This window comes from Oryzias melastigma, linkage group LG4 (assembly GCF_002922805.2).
Source record: "Oryzias melastigma strain HK-1 linkage group LG4, ASM292280v2, whole genome shotgun sequence".
NCBI classification, from domain to species: Eukaryota; Metazoa; Chordata; class Actinopteri; order Beloniformes; family Adrianichthyidae; genus Oryzias; species Oryzias melastigma.
In genome coordinates, this window is record NC_050515.1 from 7,807,474 (window position 1) to 7,823,330 (window position 15,857).

The 15,857-nt window shown below is 39.7% G+C and overlaps 1 protein-coding gene and 1 long non-coding RNA gene across 12 annotated transcripts in view; one reads left to right on the plus strand and one right to left on the minus strand.

The window, feature by feature from the left end:
- Positions 1-15,857, minus strand: part of obscna (obscurin, cytoskeletal calmodulin and titin-interacting RhoGEF a) — a 45,486-nt gene that overhangs the window by 13,759 nt on the left and 15,870 nt on the right. For 4 of the 5 annotated variants that reach the window (XM_036211470.1, XM_036211472.1, XM_036211471.1 and 1 more), the window contains exons 23-47: positions 15,212-15,478; positions 14,727-14,993; positions 14,334-14,600; positions 12,958-13,224; positions 12,360-12,626; positions 11,966-12,232; positions 11,356-11,622; positions 9,333-11,276; positions 9,147-9,219; positions 8,954-9,045; positions 8,196-8,308; positions 7,910-8,110; positions 7,622-7,704; positions 7,309-7,482; positions 7,070-7,229; positions 6,893-6,994; positions 6,621-6,785; positions 6,321-6,479; positions 6,057-6,234; positions 5,169-5,282; positions 3,792-3,959; positions 3,598-3,700; positions 3,385-3,514; positions 3,195-3,300; positions 422-530 (exon numbers count right to left, since the gene is read on the minus strand). In XM_036211470.1, coding sequence (XP_036067363.1) covers positions 422-530; positions 3,195-3,300; positions 3,385-3,514; positions 3,598-3,700; positions 3,792-3,959; positions 5,169-5,282; positions 6,057-6,234; positions 6,321-6,479; positions 6,621-6,785; positions 6,893-6,994; positions 7,070-7,229; positions 7,309-7,482; positions 7,622-7,704; positions 7,910-8,110; positions 8,196-8,308; positions 8,954-9,045; positions 9,147-9,219; positions 9,333-11,276; positions 11,356-11,622; positions 11,966-12,232; positions 12,360-12,626; positions 12,958-13,224; positions 14,334-14,600; positions 14,727-14,993; positions 15,212-15,478 — 6,043 coding nt within the window. The remainder of the gene's footprint in view (positions 1-421; positions 531-3,194; positions 3,301-3,384; positions 3,515-3,597; positions 3,701-3,791; positions 3,960-5,168; positions 5,283-6,056; positions 6,235-6,320; positions 6,480-6,620; positions 6,786-6,892; positions 6,995-7,069; positions 7,230-7,308; positions 7,483-7,621; positions 7,705-7,909; positions 8,111-8,195; positions 8,309-8,953; positions 9,046-9,146; positions 9,220-9,332; positions 11,277-11,355; positions 11,623-11,965; positions 12,233-12,359; positions 12,627-12,957; positions 13,225-14,333; positions 14,601-14,726; positions 14,994-15,211; positions 15,479-15,857) is intronic. The other variant, XM_036211469.1, reaches the window with a different exon arrangement.
- Positions 1-15,857, plus strand: part of LOC118598655 — a 31,712-nt gene that overhangs the window by 10,864 nt on the left and 4,991 nt on the right. For 3 of the 7 annotated variants that reach the window (XR_004947728.1, XR_004947726.1, XR_004947727.1), the window contains exons 4-6: positions 3,090-3,203; positions 4,570-4,629; positions 4,704-4,842. This is a non-coding gene — a long non-coding RNA (uncharacterized LOC118598655). Of the gene's footprint in view, positions 1-3,089; positions 3,204-4,569; positions 4,630-4,703; positions 4,843-6,641; positions 6,744-7,927; positions 8,070-15,857 lie in introns of those variants that run through there. The other 4 variants (XR_004947725.1, XR_004947724.1, XR_004947723.1 and 1 more) reach the window with 3 other exon arrangements.

The following is a 15,857-nucleotide window of genomic DNA, read 5'->3' on the forward strand; positions in this document are numbered from 1 at the left end:
GGGGACACGACATCAACGAATACACAGAGGTTAGCTGGTGTAACCTCACAAGACACAGCAGCTCTCGAGAACTTTGTCGTGGTTTAACCCCCAATTCAACCCCTTAATACTGACAGTCAACAAGAGAGGTATTGGGTTTTTAAGAGTCGTTGGTATGACTCAACTACGGACTTGAATCAAAACCGTCCAGTCTCAAGGACGGGCACTCTACCACAAGGCCACTGGGTTGGTTAAATTGAAATGTATGAGTATATATCCTTAAAATATTTATTTCTATGGATTTTTATTTTTAGTCTTTTTTTCCTTGTTTTTAGAAATTTTTTGATCGATCAATCGAAAAAAGTGCTGTAGACTCCAAAAGCATAAATGCTCTATTTCAAAAGAGATGTCCATTATTTTTAGTCTATAGTTGGTAACTTACTGTTCAGAGTTTCCCTGTGGAAAAATCTTCTGTGCAATAGAGGTGGGGCTAAAATCTGTCTGTAACCATTTTTTCACAAACGCAGCAGACCAACCCTCCGAGTCAGCATCTAGAAAAACAAAAAAACATCTCTCAGACAAAGCTTTCAACCTCCAAATGAGAGTATGTTTTATATTATATTCACCAAAAGTAAAATAGAAGATAGTATGCATCACAAAGTACATTACTTACAGTGTGGAGACAGTTACTATGCTCTGTCTGTCTTACCTGGGTCGGTTTAACCCCCTTTAACCCACCACATCAACAGGACAGAGGGCATTTGCCCTCTCCTGCAAGGGCAGAAAGTGGCCACACCTGCCCAGCACATGACCATCTTGAAGGTGGAGAGTTAGCTGGGCATGCGTTGGCAAGAGGAGAGAGGGGAATGTTGAGTGGTTATTTGTTATCGTGATAGTGATGACTTACATGGAACGGTCCATGCGAGGAACCACCTGTTTTACTACTCGCCAAGGGAAAGTGGAAAAACATGAAGGTTATGGACAATGGACAGACAAACATGGAGTGAAAACATTTCAGTCAAATTTGACTAAATGATATTTAAGACATAAGCTGATCAAAATGGAAAAAGAACAAAAATGTAGCTGGTTTTTGTATGAAACTTGTAATGAAAACAGTTTGTTTCCTGTTATAAACCATGCTTTATGTTGAGAGTGGAAAAAGGATGAAAAAACATTTAAACATTCAATACATGAACTGTATCAATGTCTTTTTATGGGAAAGTATGTTGGAATGTGACATTTATGTTGCATAGCAGCCGCTAGATCCCCTCATTATGGATATAGAGCAGATTTATGGAGAAGTATGGTACTTCTAGAAAGTCCTCATTGGAATATTATCTAAAGCTACTATCTTGAAGATAAATTATAGACACCATATAACCCTAATGATGTATTCAGACACATTTGATTCGCTTAATGCGAGACAGGGTTCGTTTCCATGATAATCGGGAACAAATTTTCAGTCTGAATATACCCAAGTGGATCCTGGTCTGGGACCAAGAACAACTCTCTGATTCATCTTTTGAGTTGATCTCTGTTTCTAATCTGATAGAGTTCCGGATCAGTCTGAGATTTCTCAGGGTGTAATCAGACTTGAAATGTCCCTCAGCCCGGATCGAGTCCTGAACCTTCTATTTGGTCTGTATTCAGACTGCAGTCTACCAGACATTTCTGTTCCAAACTAAACCCTGTAAACAAAGCCACACGACTAAAGATCTCTTCAGTCATTGGCCAGGAATTACGAGGGTAGGGCAAAGAAACAAGAAACATGAAAGTCCTGTGCTTTGCAATCCTTGTCGAGATGGTTCACTTTTTCAAACTTATATTTCACCAACCAATTTTAAACGTATGTATCTACATTGTTTATGACATATAGATTGTTGAAAAACAGTTTGAGAAACAATGTTACACGTTTTAATGAGCCTGCTTTCATCAAGCCAAATTTCAGTGTCTCATCCATCAATATATATTATGGGATTGGCCCTTGCCAATCCTGACAGAATGCCGAAGAGCTTTCATTTCATGCATATAATTAATATTAACAGTTAAAAAATGTGTAACAACATTAAAGCCAAATTAGAAATGTAAGTATTTTAGGCAGTGACTTCTCTATTCCATAACTGCTAGGAATCTAGGAACATTTTGATATGGTAGTTTGATAAACTTATGATATAAGTTTGTGTGTGAAATGGAGGGAAAAACAAAAACTGTGAGTATGAGAGTGAAGTCTGAAAATGGTTTGAGTGTCTTTAGTATTTAAAGTCCCACTCCAACTATGTACATTTTTTATTGTAAAATCGTTCCCAGTAGTCTTTTAACCCTTGCGCTGTCCTAGGTATGTTGACGTTAGGAGTGGGGTCATCTGGACCACACGTGACAGCGCACTGAACTTTTTTGTCAATAATTTTTGATCTTCAATAATGTCCATGGTAGATATGAAATCCTGTTCACCTTCATACACATTTTACATGGGACGGATAACGCGTTAATGTAAGGCTAGGGCCATCTGGACCCCACAAGATAGCACAACAGTCAAGTATGATTTTGCCGTTTTTAGCCAAAACCAAAAAACCTGTTTTGTTTTTAAGACATATTTTCTGCAGCTCATTAGAAATACGATTCTGGGTTGTGAGCAGGACTGTTAGCGCGGAACTTAGCTCTTCTAATTTCCCATCAGCCCTTTGTTTACACTCTGTCCTGTTAGCTTATAGTATCTCACAAACCCCAAGCTAACATTAGTGTGGCAAAAAAAAAAATGTCGAGCAATGTTGGAGCTATGCAGCCGTACAAACACCAGATCAGACGAGGAAAAGTAAGACGCACTATTTTATTGCAAGTCTTCAGAATGGGGACGGAAGACTCAGGAGCTATGTCAGTATGCGCATTCTTCAAGCATCCAGTTTTCATCTGCTACTGATTCAACGCAATTTCAATTAGGAAATACTCAGAAACATAATCGTAAATGAGTTTATATAGGTCATTTGTTATGAGAAAATGCTACAAGAAGATGCTAAAAAGCAAAAAAGGTGATTTTCATTGGAGTGGGTCTTTAAAAGGGGAGTGATCAAACTTGTTGCAGTTTGTTGTGAAGAAATGTAATATGTTGACAGGATTTGAAGTGATGGTGGACAACAATGGCATGTGCTTCATTTCATCTGAAACAAACCTGCGAATGAGGAGCACCTTTGTGTGAAGGATTACTGCTCCTGTCCTACCTTTAGCAGGTAAGTCATGCGGCTGGTCCTTCTCATTGTCAGTCGGCGGGACAAAGGCAGGACACAGGCCGGCCTTACACTTCACGCAGCCAAGTTCATTCCAAAGCTTAAACCAAAAACATTTGTATCTTGTACATCAGCCATACTGGTACTGGATTTGTAAAAGATCTAACAGATTTTAGTTTCATACCTCACACTCATACTGTCCAATATCAGCCTCTGTTGCTGCGATGACTGTCAGAGATAAAATACCACTCCGAGCATCACTCACTATGGAGTATTTGTGCTGGTCAGTCAGCTCTCTGCCATCTTTCAGCCACCTGCAAGCCAAAAGATCAGGCTTCTAGGAAACCTAACACCCATAAACCATCAGTCCTTCAATGTGGCAACATTCTCTCTTTACCTGACTCGTGGTAAAGGAATGGGGAACGTGGAACAACAGAACTGAATATCCTCTCCTTCTATCAGGCAAGCGCTCTCCAATCGACTAACAAACCGTGGTGGAGCTGAACAAAACAAGCCCCAAATAATTCTGAAGGTCACCTTGTTTCAGTTACAGAAAAGTTGAGATTTAGGTGAGGAACTTTCCAAACTCACCCTGCACCACCACCTTAGCCAGAGTGCCAGCACTACCCATACAGCTCGTAGCGTAGCACAAATACTGTCCAGAGTCATCAGGAGTGAGGCTGTCCAGAATCAGACTGCACCTTCCTGAGCGGTCTGCGGTGATGATGTGACGCGGGTCGTCCTCCAAAGGAAGACCGTCTAAGAGAACGTCATGAATTAAAAGGACAACTTCTGCACAACAATACCAACAAAAAGTTAAAAATATTATTTGATAAGTATCCATCCATCCATTCAAAACTTATCCAGAGACCTTCCCCAGGGCCTCCTCCCTGAGGGACGTGCTTAAAATACTTTCCAGGGAGGCTTCCCGGAGATATCAAGATGAGAGACTCCTAGAAAGCCCAACTCTAGGATGGGACTCTAGTGACACAAGTTTTGGTGGAGCTTGTGTTAATATTTCTATAAAGGGTATTTAAGTTGCCTTTTATCAAACTCTTCATCTCTGACTTGTTTCGGCATGGGAGACTACCAAGGATCAGTTCAATTACATTTTTTTTAGATTCGTAAATGGCCAGCCATCCCTCTGTTTGGCTCTAAATATTTTTAGGTTACAAGTCTATTAGTTACAGTTCTGATGTTTTATGTTTTTTTTTTCTCCTATGACTATTTAATATTTTTTAATTAGTATTACTATTAATGTGGTGTTATTTTAAATATTACTGTGTTTAGCCAGTAGAGGGCAGTGTCGCGGAAGTTATTACTAGACATTTACTTTGAAAAACCTCAAAGCAGTCGTCTTCCTGTTTAGCTTTCCGACTCCACTGTTGATTCATCTGCGTGAAAGACCAACTATCTGTGAAGCTGAAAGGTGATTTACTCAAAACGTGAAAAACCTATCTTTCGTTTTTACTTTGTTGGAGTTATTTGTTGGTATTTCCGCAGGAAGATGTATTTTTACATGGATTATTACGCAGAGGAGGAGGATGTAAGTCGTGAGATTGAGGAACCCACGACAGTCGTGTGGCACATAAGGAAACTGCGCCGTTTCCAGTGTTCCTGATGTGAAATACAACTAAAAACTGTGAGTTTTAGTTTGATCATTTATTTATAACTTTTCCAGTGATGACTTAGTGACTTGGAAAAACCCACACAGGAGAACACACAAACTGCACACAGGAACCCCAATTCAAACCAGGGCCTTCTCGCTGTGTGGCGAGAGTGCTAACCACTACACCTCATATAATATTTATAGTTATAAATCAGGAAAAAAAAAAACATTTTTTTAATACACATTAGTTTAAATTTGGAAAAGTTTTATCCAAATGCCCATTTACTGATTTATTAACCGCCTAAATGAGGAATATTTGCAATAATTTTTTGTGTACATTTTAACGAAAATATTCAAACCTTTGATCCAGCTGATAAGAGGTTTTGGAGATCCAGACACTCTGCAGGTCAGTTTTATAGTTTGACCTATTTTTGCAACAAAGTCCAACAGCTCTGACTCAAAAACTGGTGAGCCTGTGGATGGAAGCAAACAAAAAATCTGTTTAAGATCGCTGACTTTCATCCAAACAAACTTGAAAACTTTTTAGTCACTGACGCTCTGAATCTGTGGTCTGCAACCTTAAATGCTAATAAAGCCATTTTGGTCAGTTCATAAAGGACCTAAAAACCCATTGAGAGCGTTAAAATCCCACTTTGCCATTTAAAAAAAAAATAATTTCTTTTTTATGGCAATTAATCCATTAATTTATCAAATGTAGGCTTTAAATTTTCATAATAATTGAATTATATATCTATCCGTATCTATGTTTTGGAACTTCTTATACTTCTTATACTTTTGACAAGTTCCTTTCAAAATAAAATACACCTAATGCCAGATAAGATCCTCCTGCTTCTGCAGATTTTTTTTACATTAAAAATGCAAGAACGCCAATTTAAACAGGATGTTTTCTTTGAATAAGTCTTTTGTACATTTTTATAATTTTACTATCAAATTTAAGCACCACATTTGTAAAGAAATCAAGTTTAAGATATATATTTTTTTAGACAAAAAAATAAAAATGAATACATTAAAAAAATAAACCACTTTAAAAGTTAACTAACATATCTGACATGGATGACAAACTTAATTAACTGAAACAAATAAACCTTTGATTTATTCAAATTAGCCCCCGGTGGAGGTATACAAGAGTCACATGTGACTCATGACATCTAAGTAAAAAAAAAAAATACTTTTAAATATAAATTTTTCTTTTTGTTGGTCTGGAAACCTGAAACATGGAAACGTACTGTTGGTGTTGAGGCTGCAGCGCTGTTGAAGCTCCTTTAGGTCCTTCAGCCAGGACAGTTTAGCTAACGAGGAGTGGGCCTGGAGAATGTATCTGCGAATAGAGCCTCTGTGCTCGTGCCACAAGCCCCAAGACCTTTCATCTCCACCTACAGACTCTCGTATCTCCACATCATTCAGCTGGAGAAATGGCAAAAAAATCAGGAGCTAAATTGTATTAGCTTAAGTTACTATCAGAAAAAAATAAAGGAGAAAATGGATCTCACCTTCATCTTGTTTTTAAATGTGTAAGTATCTTTGTTCATGTTGGAGTCTTTCTTCAGCTTACACAGAACAACACATTCCTTAAAGAGAAAGACTTGCCTCTGATGCCCTCTAGAGGCTGCTTTTATTTCAGGAGACTCTTCTCTCACTGTGAAAACTCCCTAAAAAAATGATAATGCACCAAAAATTGAGATTTTGAGACACTTAAATGATCCAAAGAGCTATGACAACAACTCCACTGTTTACAAATAAGTAAATATACATTAAATGTCGACTTCCTGTTATTATCTTTTCCCGCTCACCTGTCGCACGGGCTCCCCCAGAGCTGTAAGAGGGGCTGGGTAGTTCTCAATGAGAGACACTTGATGGAGGTTGTTGGACCTCCAAGGCAAGCAGGACACCACAGAGAAAGCATCTTCCAACAGGTAGCAGCTTTGGCCACTTTTAGCTTTGTTCTTGATCAATTCCTGAAAAACAAAATCAACAATTTTGACATTTTTATTCACAGAGGTTCTGCTAAGCACAAGTTTAAGTTCTTCATAAGAAAATAAAACACAAGTAAATTAGCACTGACTTTTAACAAAGCTTGGTAGGTTTGAATCCTCTCTACTGGTTGTTGAAGGAAGGTAAGAACATCCATAACCGGGAAGCCGAGCTTCTCAGATCCTATTAACTCCTGAAATGTCACCAAATGTTAGCAATAAGGACTCGTACTATTGATGCAACTGAAAATAAAAACCTCTGTAGATACTTTGAAACACTGCTGGACAGCCTTGTCAGTGATGCAGGCCTCGGCCTGTGCCTGTCCCACCATGTAGTGAAGATACTTCTCGAAATCTTCTCGATGTTTGATCAGAAGAGCGGCAACGTCGTCGTCTGTGGCGCACTCTCTCAAAGCTGGAAGGATGGAGCTACAAGAACATCAAGGATTATCGTCTCTTCTCACAATCTGACGTTTCATCAGTCATTTCTTTATATAAATCGAATTACCCTTCATGCAGAAGCACAATGTCCTTGATGTTCCTGAAAATTATTTCTTTCTGACTGAGAATGTTGACCGGGACCTGATGCCTGGATTCCAGGCGGATGAGCTGGTTGGAGATAAAAGTCCTCATGGCGTTCACAAACTCGTCTTCTCCGTCAATTAGGCCTTGGATCAGCTGACTATTCAGCAAAGATAAATGCACGAAAACATGATAACAGATACTTAGAATTCTGATGTTTAAACTTCATTTATTAGAGTTCTGAAAGGACTGAGTGCAAGAAATAAGTAATATTTATATAAATTGAATTTAATTTAGACCTTAGAGCTCTCCTGTATTCTTCTCCTGACGACCCGATTCCATCAAGATCCTCTTGAGGTGCCCTCAAAGGTAGAAAGGTCTCCTGAATGAAGAGAAAATCTAGCTTTCATTACTATTGCCGTTCTCTTTTACTCTAAATAATACTGAAATTTTTCTGTATTTGATACTGAATAAGAATTAGTTTTTTGCACACAAGTGCATGACATTTAGATATTTCTTTAATTATATGTAACATTTATATGCAGTCAGAAACATACAACAGAAGTCGCATCCATGTGAGCTCATACCTTCCTTTTCTTCTCCAGATAGGCCGGACACAGCCAGCCCTGTCGAGTTGGGTTCGTTTTGGTGGGTTTGGTTTTCACCAACCATCTGTCAGGGTGAACAGAGTCCAGGACCTCCACAAACTGCCCCTCCTTCAGAATAAAACTGTCCTTGTTCCCAGTAGTGGGGCTGCAGTCGGCTCGAGCTACGTAGATTTCAAAGATCTTTAAAACAAATGAGTGAAAACATCTTGCAATGTCAGACTGACATAAGAAGACAGCAGGATGTAACCGTGTTTGTGAGACAGACCTCTCGCCTGTCGCCTTCTTCCTCTGATTCTGATCCAGACACAGTGCTGGTCATGGGGGTGTGGGCTCGCCGTTGTTTCGGAGAGGGTGTCCTTAGTTTACTTTCTTGGAGTCCTGTGAATTAAACTAGATTCAATCTTTGGAGCTAGAAAGAACTAGAAAAGAAATTGTATCAAAGTTATGTTAAAGTTTTTGTTAAATATAAAATCTTTGTGAACAACAGGGAAAATAGTAATAGTAGTCAATTTTCTCTTCACAAAAATGATGCCTTGCCGTAGGTCCTTTAGCCATCCCATTATAATCCCAAAACTTCCTTTGAATATCCCGACACGTACAGCTGTGATGTCCAATTTTTAAAATTTTTTTTTGGAGGGGCGGAAATTCACTATGCCCAAAATTAATTTTCTCCAGGACGAGGTGCGTACAAATTTTGGTACGAATTTTTGCTCAAATGTGCAGTAGGAAAGAAGAATTGCAAAAATACGATCCTTGCCATTCGGGACTGCTGCAGACCATAAAATGGCGTATACTTGTATAGTGCTTTACTACCTTCTTTGAAGTGCTTTACAGTCAAAGACCCATTCACACACACAAATGGCAACTCTGCTGCCAAACAATGGCGCCAACCTGCAACCAGTGGCAACCTAGGGTTCAGTATCTTGCCTAAGGACAGTTAGACACATAGTCAGGCACGGTGGGAATTGAACCTACAATATTCCGATCAGAAGTCGATTGCCCTACCGCAGTAACCCATCTGACCTTCAACTTTCAAGAGTTTCTTGAGAGGTTGTGAAGCTAAGATCTTCTCCTTCTCATTCAGAGTGCTTTCATCTGCAAGTTTTGGTACTTCCCTAAGAAAATTATAAAAGAACACACATTGATTTACAGTTTATTATATTTAAAACACAGACATCAAGTGAATATAAATAAAGTTTGCTCTTGGTTTCCATACCTGGGCAGGATTGGCCTAGTTTCAGGAGTCTCCATCATGTCTGGAGCCGTTTCATAATCTGATGGACTCGACACTGTAAAATAATTCATATAAGGAGTTCTTGTAGGCTTCCTTTCGTAGCAGAAATACACAGAAGTTATTGAATCTGTTTAGTGTTTGCAGCTGAAGCAAAAAAGTGTCACTCACTGGAGCTGACAGCGATGAGCGAGGACTGTCTCCTCTCCTGCAGTCTTGGCACTGGGTCCTGCTCTGTCAGGTTGTAGGTCTCCCACAGGGTAAAGCTCTCTACAAAACTTGCAGTTCCAGTAACGGATGTGAGTGCTTCATTCTGAGGTTCAGGCTTTGTCGGAGCGAGCTGGAGAGGGGTTATAGCTGCAAGAGGTGGATGTAATGGCATCTGTGCTGCTGGCTGTGACTTTACCATAGTGACGTTACCGTTGTAGGAAATCGAACCAAATTTATTTGTTGCCTCACACGTATAAACCCCACTGTCACTGTCGATCAGGTTTTTAATGACAAGTGTGCACTCGCCATTCTCTGTGGTCGTAATCCGGCATCGCTGGTCGTTGGTGATGTGCTGGCCATTTTTCAACCAGCGCACACTGCTGGGTTTTCCCTCGACGGTGCATTTTAGAGTCAGGGTACCATGAAGGTCTGCGTTCTGGGTCTTGAAGACTTCCTTGAAAAAGGGTCGCATCTCCTTGCGGGTCTTGTAGCCTTTGAAGGCTGCCTGGATCTTGACGGCAGCCTCCTTCATTTGTGGTTCATCTTCAAAGTTGACTTCAGGAGAATGCTCAGGTGGTAGATGTTCCCTTTGTCCCTCAGCTTCGGGGGCAAGAACCTGGACAGTTGGCAGCTCAGCCAATGCCTCTGAGAAGGTTTCATCCTCAGAAGTGAACAGGAGAGGGATCTCAGGGGACGTGGTTGATGACTGTTCACTTGCTCTTGTCGTCTCAAGCGGCAGCTTCCTTTCCTCTATCTTCTCAGGTTCCTTTGGCATCGGTTTCACTCTCTGTTTTATTGGCTGCTTTGTTTTTCCACCTGTTTGACTGTCTGTTGTAATCATTTGGTTGGTCTGTAATCTTGATTTCTCCTCAATCTCTTTGGACTTCATCCTTTCTTCAGCTGATGTTTTTGTCTGCTGATCTTCTCGATTCATCTCTGTATCCCTTGATAATTGTCTTCCCAATGCCGCTCTTTCTTTGCTTCTCGTCCTCTTTGGTGCCTTAGGTGAAGCAAAGACCACTGTCTTCTCATCCAGCTTTTCTGGTTGGGCTTGCTGATTCTCTGAAGACACTTCTACACATTTGTGCTCTTTTTCTGAATCATTCATCCTACCTTTTACCAAATGATGGACACTTTTCTGAGGTTCTTCTGATAAAGTTTTGACTGACCGATCCGTTACCTTAAGTCTTTCTGGGGGCTTTAGAGGTTCATCTGCATTTGCTTTATTTTCTACAGCTTTCGGATCTGTTTCTCTCTTTGCTGTGATACCTTGTACTTTCACAGGTTCTTCCACCTCTTGCCTCTTTTTAAACATCAGCTGTTTATCCTGCAACCAGGATTTGCTTAATTCTTCTAAATCCTTTCCATTCTGCTTCAGTTTCTCTTCTCTTTTATGTTCTTCTTCCTTTTCTTTCAGTTTGACCTCACTTTTGCCTAAAATCCTTTCTGGTAGACTGACTTCAAAGCCAGATTGAACTAATTCTTTTAAATTCTCTCTTGGTTGTCGTCCTTCGATAAACACTTCGTTTTTTGTATCTTCAGCCTTTCTGGCATCCCTACAATCCTCCTGAGGTTGTGCCCTTTCAGTTTTCTTGTGCATCTCACCATCTTTCTCTTTGTTCCTCTCCAATTTCCTTAGATCTTGCTCGACGTTTCTTTCCGTTGGCTGGTTGCCTGGTTGGACTTCATTTTTCTCCTTTAGCAAAGTTGCTTTAAAGTCAGAAATTAACTCCTCATCTTTTTCTGAATTTGTGAACGATGCTTTTCTGTTAGACCTCTTTTTTGGCTCAGGAGGAGCAGAGTTAACTTCTGATGGAGGAGCTTGAGCTGGCTTAGAGGCATTTCCTTTTAGTCGTGGTAGTAATGGAGGAGGTTCTGACTTTTGTTGAATCTGCGGTGTTGCTACTAAAAGAACAACAAACCCATGAGAAGTCCTCTCTAATGTCTAATTTCACATAAATCAAAAGAATCAAACTGAACACACCTTTTACTTGAACAAATGCAAAGGTCTCCACATTTCCAGCAGAGCAGGAGTAGTTGCCAGTGTCATTAGGCTGAAGCTCCTTGATGGTGAGCTGGACCATGCAGCCGTCCTGCTTCATCTCACACTTCCTGCTGGCTCTCAGAGGAAGCTTGTTCTTCTTCCACTGCACTGACACTCCAGGCTTAGACAGTTCACAGCACAGAGAGATGGTACCTCCCTCCTCAGCTTCCATGCTTTGTAGTTCTTTCTTGAAGAATGGTGGAACCTCTGTGAAACAATGTCATAAAAACAAAGACAAATTAAAAGAATTTTAGAACATTAAACTTTTGTAGATCACTAAATAATTATTTTCTTGGGTTTAGATTGACATGAGAATGAAGAAAAATAATATAAGTAACACAATTTTATTTAAGTATTTTAATAAAAAAAAAATTTAGAAGAAAGTGAAAAATTGTTCTGGTAGAGTCTTGGGATGTATCGTGATACATATCATAGGATGCGTATCGTGATACATATCATATAAAAAAACATGATTTTGAAAATATCCTTTTGTTGTTTGTACCTAAATACTTACAAAGATGGTGACCTCTGACCTCTCAAATGTACAAACCTTTCACAGACACAGTGGCTGCAGTCTCTGCACTTCCTGCTTGACAGATGTAGCTTCCACTGTCCTCAGCTTTGACCTCCTTGATGTGGAGCTGGAGGATGCAGCCGTCCTGCTTCACCTCGTATTTCTTGTTGGCTCTCAGTGGCGTCTTGTTCTTTTTCCACTGAACTGGAGCTCCAGGTTTGGACACTTCACAGCGTAGTGAGACTGTACCTCCCTCCTCCACTTCCACATTTACCAACTTCTCTTTGAAGAAGGGAAGAAGCTCTGAGGAAATACAAAAGGACAAAAGTATAGTTTTGTCTTTTCTTGTTTAAAAGATGTGTTTTTATTTTTATGCAAAAATGTGATTTCGAAATAGTTGTGTGAGTCATATTTGGTCAGCTTGTCTCACCTTCCACTGTCACTGCTGCCGTGGTAACTGCAGCTCCAGCCTGACATGAGTAGGTGCCACCATCTTCAGGTGTAGCATCTTTGATTTGGAGCTGGAGGAAGCAGCCGTTGTTCTTCATGGTGTACTTCCTGTTCTCTCTTAGCGGCAGCCTGTTCTTCTTCCATTGGACTGCAAGGCCTTCTTTAGACACCTCACAGCACAGAGAGGCTGTAGCTCCCTCCTGAACAACCACATCCTTCAGGTCTTGTTTGAAAAATGGAGTGAGCTCTGAAAAAAGCAATAAAACAGCATTTTTACTTAAGTAAAATTGACAGAACACCATCTAAAGGTTGTGTGTTGTCCTGAAAACCTACTAAATGTGTTTAGATATGTTATGTGGAGAAAAATAGAAAGTTTATTACCACATTCCCAGAACTACATTAAATCGTACTCTATTTTGAAATTTTGTCTTTTTTTTCTTCATTTTACATTAAAAAGTTTGCAAAAAGACATTTATTTTTAAACAACAAACAAAACTTTGTCACAAAGAGGCATCCTCTTCCATTAGAAAGAGGATTCTGATGTTTAAAACTTGATAAAAATTCTCCAGTTTCCAAACCTTTCACTGATAGATCTGCTGAAGTCTCTGCATTGTCTGCATGACAAGTGTAGCTGCCGCTGTCCTCCAGAGTGAGGTTCTTCAGGTGGAGCTGGACCATGCAGCCGTCCTGCTTCATCTCACACTTCCTGCTGGCTCTCAGAGGAAGTTTGTTCTTCTTCCACTGCACTGACACTCCAGGCTTAGACAGTTCACAGCACAGGGAGATGGTACCTCCCTCCTCAGCTTCCATGCTTTGCAAATGCTTCTTGAAAAAAGGTGGAACCTCTGTGAAACATTGCAATGAAAAAAAAAACACAAAAAACAAACATTTGTACAAATTTGAGTTACTTTGGCACATTAAACCTTTTTAGGACTTTTGTTCAAAACCATAAAAATTAGCAATGTGACAAATATTTCCAGTGCCACCTTAAATGGAATTTCATATACAACAAATTTCAAAGTGCTTTTATAAAACAGTAAAAGAAACAATCAAAACAAATATTAAGGGTGTTTATAAAAATAACATTTACAGAAATTAAAGAGAACTGAATTTAAATTAAGGATGGATAAAAATTGCAGATGTAAACATTTGAATACATACTAGTTAAATGAGAGCAAGTGGGTCTTTAAACTGGACTTAAATACACTGAATGTTTCAGCTAAGGTTTTCTTGAAGTCTGTTCCAGATCTGAGGAGCATAGAAGCTGAATGCAGCTTCTCCATGTTCAGTTTTGACTCTAGGAACTGATAATGGAGCAGATCTAAATGACCGGAGAGGTCTGGGGTGGTACATACTAGAGGTCAGTCATGTATTTTGATGCTAAACCATTCAAAGCTTCATAAACCAATAACAGAACTTTAAAACCAAGACCTCAGAATTGGACTGATGTGGTCTACTTTCTTGGTCCTTGTGAGAACCCGAGCAGAAGAGTTTTGAATGAGCTGCAGTTTCCTGATTTATTTTTTTGGTAGTCCTGTAAAAACGCTGTAACAGTAATCAAGTCGACTAAAGATGAAAGCATGAATTAGTTTTTTCCAGGTCCTGCTTCAACATCTGATCTTCAATTTTTGAAATGGTTTTAGGATGCTGATTCTGTGATTGCTTTATTGTGTTTATCAAAATGTAGGTCTGTGTCTATCACTACACCCACGTTTCTGTCCTTGTTTGGCAGTTTTTAGATGAATAAATTGAAGCTCTGTAGTGACCTCCAATCTTTTTCTTTATCCCCAAAGACAATAACCTCAGTTTTGTTTTTGTTTAACTGAAGTAAGTTGTGACACACCCAGTCATTAATGTCCTAAATGGATTTACCAAGAGCATATACAGGGCGTCGCCATTTAGCCGCCTGTAACAAAACTTTCCATGTGCTACACAACCTCTCAAATGTACAAACCTTTCACAGACACAGTGGCTGCAGTCTCTGCACTTCCTGATTGACAGATGTAGCTTCCACTGTCCTCAGCTTTGACCTCCTTGATGTGGAGCTGGAGGATGCAGCCGTCCTGCTTCACCTCGTATTTCTTGTTGGCTCTCAGTGGCGTCTTGTTCTTTTTCCACTGAACTGGAGCTCCAGGTTTGGACACTTCACAGCGCAGTGAGACTGTACCTCCCTCCTCCACTTCCATGTTTACCAACTTCTCTTTGAAGAAGGGAGGAAGCTCTGAGGAAATAAAACAGGACAAAAGTCTAGTTTTGTCTTTTCTTGTCTAAAAGATGTTTTTTATTTTTATGCAAAAATGTGATTTCAAAATAGTTGTGTGAGCCATATTTGGTCAGCTTGTCTCACCTTCCACTGTCACTGCTGCCGTGGTAACTGCAGCTCCAGCCTGACACGAGTAGCTGCCACCATCTTCAGGTGTAGCATCTTTGATTTGGAGCTGGAGGAAGCAGCCGTTGTTCTTCATGGTGTACTTCCTGTTCTCTCTTAGCGGCAGCCTGTTCTTCTTCCATTGGACTGGAAGGCCTTCTTTAGACACCTCACAGCACAGAGAGGCTGTAGCTCCCTCCTGAACAACCACATCCTTCAGGTCTTGCTTGAAAAATGGAGTGAGCTCTGAAAAAAGCAATAAATTAGCATTTTTACTTAAGTGAAAATAACAGAAGATCATTTTTATGTTGTGTGTTGTCCTGAAAACCTACTAAATGTGTTTTTTTAGATAAAACATTTATTTTTAAACAACAAACAAAACTTTGTCACAAAGAGGCATCCTCTTCCATTAGAAAGATGATTCTGATGTTTAAAACTTGATAAAAATTCTCCAGTTTCCAAACCTTTCACTGATAGATCTGCTGAAGTCTCTGCATTGTCTGCATGACAAGTGTAGCTGCCGCTGTCCTCCAGAGTGAGGTTCTTCAGGTGGAGCTGGACCATACAGCCGTCCTGCTTCATCTCACACTTCCTGCTGGCTCTCAGAGGAAGTTTGTTCTTCTTCCACTGCACTGACACTCCAGGCTTAGACAGTTCACAGCACAGGGAGATGGTACCTCCCTCCTCAGCTTCCATGCTTTGCAAATGCTTCTTGAAAAAAGGTGGAACCTCTGTGAAACATTGCAATGAAAAAAAAAAACACAAAAAACAAACATTTGTACAAATTTGAGTTACTTTGGTACATTAAACCTTTTTAGGACTCCTGTTCAAAACCATAAAAATTAGCCATGTGACAAATATTTCCAGTGCCACCTTAAATGGAATTTCATACAAGATTATGAAGAAGAATCTGACACTTTTTCTTACATAGTTTACAGGACTTGCATCCTGTGAATATTCTTATGGGTTTTCTAGTTTTGCACATTTGTTTGCACTTTCTGATGTATTATTTAACAAAACAAAACATTATGGTGTGAGCTATGACAATATTTATTGAATTCCACTGTTGGGTTCAGGCCTAGAGAGGTAATGTAACATAAGTTATTGTAG